We start from the raw sequence: 7,793 nt of genomic DNA, 5'->3' as shown, positions 1-7,793 counted from the left end.
GATATCTATGTCTTAGGCTAAATAATGTAATAATTTGTTCTTATGAAATCACTCACAAAATACTTTCTTTCTAAGATGACTAACCAATTCCCACTATTTGTATTCTGAGTCCATTTTCAATACTTGTTTCTCACATTTTGTGGTTGCATTCATTTATAGTTTCTTGTCTTATTCTTATAGGTGTGAATCAAAAAAAGATCTTATAATAAAAGTCAAAACAATAAGGATAATAGATTTAAATGAAATTGGAATGAAGTAAAGGTTTATATAAATAATAAAATTAATTAATATTTAGGCTTGAAAATGAAACCCTAGAGTTGCAATGAGTTTGGGTAGGGTGGGTTACAAAAAAAATTCATAGCCAACATTCAAAGTCTTTCCACCAAGTGGGAGAGGATTGTAGCTATGAGCCACGAGGACAAGAAGAGGCCAAGTGTCTAGTTGGAAATAAATGTCTACACCTAAACAAAATCCCATCATAATTCAAGATTTGTCACCACAGTAACAAATATATTTTTAATCTAATGCAATTTTGCTTATGTGATTCTAATTTGTTTTTAATTATCTTAAAACTAATTTCCTCGATAAGGTAATTGTCTTAAAATTTTTATGTTAGATGTAAGTGTCGTGATGTCAATCCTAAGTAGCTTGTGCTTGATTTTATGTGTTGAACAATTTTGTGGTTTGAAATTGGTCCATAAAAATTTGTGCTTGGAGTATTGTTTTCCTTTGTCTTACTACTAGGTAAACCTTTGAAGTAATTTCTATCATTTAGGACCTGTCAATTTAATAGATGAATAGGTTCTTCAAGTTTAAACCCTTCTAGTGGTTTAAATCAATTGCGATGAATAATATTATATACAAAATTGAATATAGATACATACAAGGACACTGAATATAAATACATACAATGCCATAACAACATGTTGCACGAACAAGAAGGAAGCGGCAATAAAATTGAAATTTGAATTGTATAATTTAAATTTAAAACTCATTTATACGTGTCATGGGATTCAAATAAAACAATCTTAGCCTACTTGTTAATGAATAATATGAATGAAGTGTTAATCTCAAGGTAGGGAACAAATGTATATAAGTGTATTTAGGAGTGAAACAATAATGGATAAGTAATGAATCTATGGAAATAGATATAAATAGGGATAAAAGGATATGGATAACATTGGACCATGTTTGGCCCACAATGATCATGATAAAGAAAAAAGATGATGAACCTCACTAACGTATGGGGTAAGTCAGTGACTAAGACCTGTTGTCTCCCTCCTCTACTACTACTCTTGTTGCTTAGCAGCTATGTTTGTTATATATTTTTTTACCTAATCATCAACCCCATTTGAACTATTAGAATTTTGATATTGTATCTACCCACCTTTTTCCTTGAGATTCATAAATTTTTCATTATAATAAACACAAAACTAAAAAAAAGATGTACATATATATTTTCCTATTAGAATAAAATATATTTAAAGCAAAAATTCTATCCGTTGAATCAATTTTTTTGGTTCTGGCCCATAGCAATAAAATCATATCTCTCTTCAATCCCTTGTTTTGAAAGCTTGTGATTCAAATCTGATCATGTGTGACGTCAAACTTTTAATTTAAGCTTAGCTATTTTAAAACCACTTTCGTCATCTTCAATCCGTTTTGAGGATTGCCAATGGCGAAAATGACATCTCAGAAAATATTCTAGAGAGAATTTTAAATGTAATTTATGGAGAAAAATGTGATCATGAAAACTACACTGGCTCAACATTATAATGCAATTTGCATGAAAGAGATCCCACTAATGTCTTATGGACGCATGTAACAATATAATAATGCTTAAAACAGTTCGTAAGTGGTCTTGCTGCATTATTTTTCTCTTACTAATTTTACCACCTGCCATGAATATATACATGTTAGCTTGCCTATAAATGCCAGGTGCTTGATCAGTAGCGCTGCAAGTTGTTGGCTTTGAGAAGGATTATTAGGGTATTTAAAAAATTTCAAGATGAAAAGCTGTTATTCGTCTGCCATTATAGTTTTAGTGATACTAAGTTTTTATGTTCCATGGATTTCTGCCCATGAAAAAAATGAAGTTGAGGGTACATTGGTACTAGGTCTTACAAGAAATAAATTGAAGTCAGTGTCATTAGAGTTTGATACTGCAGATTTGCTTAGGATTGCACGTAATAGAAGTTCCATGAGGTTCCATGCTCTCAGGAAATCCAACTATTATAGTTTGTTTAGTGTGTTGGAGCCTCTAAGTATTTATGAGGATGATTATGTGATGCCCCTTAGGATAGGCTCCCCTCCCCAGATATTTCAGGCCTACATGGACACTGGCAGTGACCTTGTGTGGGTGCCATGTTCGCAGAGCTCCAAAAAAGATTTCTTTGATTGCATAGAATGTGAACACAATTCAATCATTCCCACCTTCTCCCCATTGAATTCACTATCTAGTAGTCCTGAACCCTGCACTAGCCATCTCTGTTTGGATATCCATACTTCAGACAATGAGTATGAGCCATGTGTAGCTGCTGGGTGTCCTCTGAGAGCCCTCCTGGAGGGCTCCTGCTCACGCTCATGCCCACCATTTTCATACAAATATGGGGATGGCATAGTAACAGGTGCCCTAATGAAGGACCAGATAATGCTTCAAGGCCTCCCCTTCCCAAAACAGTCCTACAATTTTGTTTTTGGGTGTGCAGGTGCTACCTTCAATGAGGCAGTTGGAATTGTAGGGTTTGGAAAGGGTGCCCTATCATTCCCTTCACAGTTGGCCTCTCTTTTGAGCTATAAGGGATTCTCTTACTGTCTAATAAGCTATCGTTTTGAACATAATTCTAATGTTTCCAGTCCTTTGATATTGGGTGCATCTGAAATCATTTATGGTGGATTAATGCAATATACCCCCATGCTAGACAATCCTATGTATCCCAATTATTACTACATTGGTCTAGAAGGAATTATCATCAATAACACATATCTAGAGGTCCCATTGAGCTTGCAGGGATTCGATTCAGAGGGCAATGGAGGTATGATTATTGACTCTGGAACCACCTATACCCATCTTCCTGAAAAGTTTTATAAACAAATTCTCAGCACTTTACAAGAAATAATTCCTTATTCCAGATCTCATGAGTATGAGAAACGCACTGCTTTTGATCTCTGCTATCAGACCACCGCCTCACAAAACCAGCAAAGTTTCCCAACTATATCATTTCGTTTCAAAAATAATATCACCATTGTTTTGCCTTCTGAGAATCACTTCTATTCCTTTTCTCCTCCGTCTGTGTCATCTAATAATACTGCTTTGAAAGTGCATTGTCTGCTGCTTCAGAGTATAGAGGACGTTGGCGTTGGGCCTGCTGCAATCTTTGGCAACTTTCAGCAGCAAAACTTTCAAGTTTTCTATGATTTGGAGAAGATGAGAATTGGATTTCAGCCAAAGGATTGTGCGGTTTCTGCTTAAAATTTTGAAGACTCTGGCAATTTTTGCCAACATATGTGATTATGCTTGTGGTAGGAAGATTATCTGCTCAGTGTGGGGTGTTTTTTATCTTGTGTCTCAATGGATTTTATATCCTCCATCAAACTTGAACTATCATGTTTGAAATAAATTGTTGTTGTCGCAGATATCTTAGAATTGCATATACTATTTTGAGTAGTTTTATCTTTTTTAGTTAATATTTTTTCCTTTTTCCCATTCTGTGGATATCGCAGTAAGAAAATAGCAAACGTGGTAGGAAACCTGTTGGCTTGAGAATATTATCAATATCAACCATAGGATTTTTGTCAAACCTGGACTGCGTTTGCTTTTAAGCTCAGTCTGAAATGCATACAGTGAAATTTGTTCCTTTCACGTGCCATAAATGTCTTTTTTCGAATTGCATCTAAAAGGTAGTATGAATATTTTTCTCTTTGCTTTATTATATCTAAATGCTGGGTGGAATATTTTGTTGTTGCTTCCTGAAATTAGGCGCAAGTATTTAAGTAATACTTTATGCATTTAAGATACTTTCAACTGTTTTATATTAGTATTTTAAGAAGTTTATAATTAAGTTTTATATTGATTGTGATTGATGAGATATACAAGTGTTTGTTTGTTTCACGTGCAAACCATTATTTTTTCATTATAGAATAATTAAGGAACTTAAAAAATTTATTTTTCTTTTCTTTTATATTAAAAATATTATTGTGATTTATGTTTTTATAAATGAATATTTGTATCTATTATATTATTTAAATAAAAGAGATATATTACATCAATTTATAAAAAGTGGGTGGAATGGAATCATATTATACAAAGTTTAGCTAATATGAAACATTAAAGAAATATAAATAAAACATAATTATACATGCAGAAAGAGTTAGTGAGTTAGTAAAAGGAGTAGACAAATCAAAATCAAAGGATTTCCCTTTATGGTTAAGAAAGTTTTGGTAATTAGGAATTAGTTCCCACATCCTAATTAAGTTCCTTCATTTTGTTTCTCACAAGGTATGTGTCCTTCGTCAAAAGACAAATAGCCAAACATAACCAAGGGGACTTGTCATTATCTAGTCAACTTGGAGCACCCCTATCACATGGTTAAGGAATAAAAATGGCACATGTATCTACTATGAATATCCGTGTTCTTTATGTTTTGGAGATCTATGTTAGCCAAAAATATAATGCCTATAATAGTCACTATTATTACAATCATGTCTATGCCCTTCAGGAGGACATGGGCCCTTGTTAGGAATGAAAGGTGGTACATGTAGAACTATACAAGAAGCATTATCCCAAGACTCTTGATAAGAATCTACAAATTGGAAACTTCAAAGGTAGGGTAAGTATTAGGGTTAAGTTAGGGTTAGTGTTATCGAACATTAATCCTTGACTAACCCTAGCATAAAACTAACCATAACCATAACATTGAACCTAACTCTAACCCTAACCCAAATTATACTCTTAATTATAATATAACACAAGCCCTTACCTTAATCTTAACTTGAATTATTACCCTATTTCTATCTCTAGCCATAACTTTAGTTATATTTCTCATTGTATCCCTAACACTAACCTTAACTTTAACCTTATCTCTTGCCAAAACTCTAATACTAACCCTAACCCTAGACCTCTTTTTATCTCTAACCCTGATCCTAATCCTTACCCTAATTCTCACCTTATTGCTAACCCTAAACCTAACCATAATACTAGCCCTAAATCTAACACTAACCCTAATACAAACACTAACCTTAATCCAAACCCTAACTTTACACCTAACCCTAACTCTATCACTACCCTTATTTCTCTTTCTAACCCTAACTTATCCCTAATCTTAACTATAATTATAACCCTCACCTTATCCCCAACTCTCACCCTAATACTAATCCTTACCCTAATCCTAATCTTAGTTCTCTCTCTAACCCTAATACTAATAGTGACACTAACAGTTACCCTAATCCTAATCTTAGTCGTAATCCTAACCCTAACCCTATGTTCAATTGTAACAAACCTTAATACTAACCATAACCCTAGCACTAAGCCTTCTTTTATCTCTTACCCATTGTAACCTTAACTTAAACCTAGTTCTAATTTTACTTCTAACAATTATCCTAACTATTATCCTAACCCAGACACTAACTCTGACAATAGTTATATATCTAAGAAATTTATTATCTAGCTTGACATTAATTATGATTAATTTAATATTCAAGTGGTTTCTTTGGTGAAAATATTTTTTTTTTATATAGAATAATTAAAAAAATTCAAAATTTTAATGTCATCTTATTTTATATTAATAAATTATTACATATGATTTGTGTTTCTAATAAATGAATGTGTCTATAATAATATTTTATATCTCTCACTAATTTATAAAAAGTGGGTAGAATGAAAACATATTCTTAAAAGTCTAGCTAATAAGAAAAACTAAACAAATATAAATAAAAAATAATTATAGTAAAATTACTATGGAGTAAGAGTTATTAAGTTAGAAAGAGGATGTGTTTTAAAATCACAATCAAAGGATATCCTTCTATGATCTAGGAGGCCTTTGAGATTAGGAACTACTTTCCACTCTATAATGACCCCATCTTCATTTTGTTTGTCACAAGTCACATTCCATACCTCATAAATGAGATACCAAAAGTTAACCAAGGGACCTTATAATTATGTACTCAACTTGGCACGCCCCTATCACTTGCTTGAGTAATAGAAAAATAATTATATTAAAGGATGTCAGGTCAACCAAAAGTATTCTACCTAAAATAATCATTATGATTAGAAACACATATATTCTCCTAGTGATTAAATGGGTCCTTGTGAGAAAAGCAAGGTGGAAAATGTGAAACTATACAAGGAGAATTAATCCAAGACTCAATAATAATTTGTAAATTGATAACTAAAAAGGTTTAACCTTTATCTATTGCCTCAATTGGTAGTATATCCTTTAAAAATATATATATATTAAATCTTACCATTCCCAACAAGCTTCCTTCATGCTTGCCTAACAATATTTATAATTTTTATTAAGTTATACCAAATAGCTAAATCATAAGGTAGTTTAGTTTCACAAAGGAACTGATTAGGGTGTCCATTGACCAAATATGGATTTTAGGATATTTACTTAGTTCTTGGGACTTACAACAATTGGCCAACCAATTTTGATGAGAAGAGATTTGTTAAATAATTTTGTCTTTCTTATCCCAAGACCACCATAATTCTTAGGTTGATACACCTTATCCCAACTTACAACATCAATTCTTGACCTTTCCATCGTCCTAAGCCAAATAAATTTTCTTTGTATTTGTTCAATTTTATCAGCAAGGAAAATAATGATCTTAAAAAGAGTAGTCTAGGGATGTTATCTAAGGGACACATCCTCTACTCTAAATTCTAATCTATTGTGTGTATATGATGTTCTTATTCTAATTTACACCTAATCTTAGTTCTGGATACCTTTCCTTGTTGTCTCAATGGGATTGAGTCTGGGGTAGAAGAATACAACACCAGAAATCCTTAGGGTACAAAATTTTGGTCTGTATCCCTCAGATTTCTTGCTAATAGGGAGTATATAAAGAGAAGAAAAAATAACATAGGGGCCATCTGGCCAACTAAGAAGAGGTATATTGACCTAGTGGAAAGGAAGGGAGTAATAGAAAAATTAAATGCATAGATAGTAAGAATGTTTAAAAAACTTTCATAATTAAAAAAAACTGAAAGGAAGATGTAGATGAAGCAAATCTAGTTTTTAATATTTTTTAATTTTAAATTATTTTTAATGTGGATATTGAATAAATGCAATGAAAATGTGCTCTTTATGATTGGTACTTCCTATGAAGAAAGGGACCTTGGTCTCATCTTCATCATTTTAGATTTCTTTTATGATATTTAAGTTGCTACTATAAGTATATTAATTTATTCATAAGTGGTTTATACCAAAGAGGAGATATAAATTTTATTCAAATATAGGGTAAATGAGAAAAAATATTATAGTGGGAATTTTTTAATATGGTCTACTACATAGTATTAGTATCATCTAGAAATGATAAGAAAAAATATTATTTTTTTATTATTTAAAAATATATTTTGTAGAGTTTACCTTATTAAGGATACAAGATAACAACACTAAATATTTTTTTTGTTTTGATGGGTAAATACGAAATGGTTGAAAATTTGTACTTTTAATCTATTTTTATTTACCATGTGAATAAGTATTAATTTATTTTCTCAATCAAACATATAAAGGAATTCAAGAATGACCACACATACACAACAAGTAGTTACTCATTTCTTCAAATATATTTTA

The 7,793-nt window shown here is 31.7% G+C and overlaps 1 protein-coding gene across 1 annotated transcript; it reads left to right on the top strand.

Moving 5' to 3' along the window:
* Positions 1-2,008: 2,008 nt before the first annotated feature.
* On the top strand, positions 2,009-3,472 carry LOC131040864 (probable aspartyl protease At4g16563). Its single transcript, XM_057973821.2, has one exon. It carries the CDS (start codon positions 2,009-2,011, stop codon positions 3,470-3,472), a length of 1,464 nt encoding a protein of 487 aa, XP_057829804.2.
* Positions 3,473-7,793: the final 4,321 nt, after the last annotated feature.

Source organism: Cryptomeria japonica, chromosome 10, assembly GCF_030272615.1.
Source record: "Cryptomeria japonica chromosome 10, Sugi_1.0, whole genome shotgun sequence".
Taxonomy (NCBI): domain Eukaryota; kingdom Viridiplantae; phylum Streptophyta; class Pinopsida; order Cupressales; family Cupressaceae; genus Cryptomeria; species Cryptomeria japonica.
This window is presented reverse-complemented; position numbering and strand designations above follow the sequence as displayed.

Coding starts and splice junctions, on each gene's coding strand:
- LOC131040864 (XM_057973821.2), top strand. CDS start 2,009: ATGAAAAGCTGTTATTCGTCTGCCATTATAGTTTTAGTGATACTAAGT.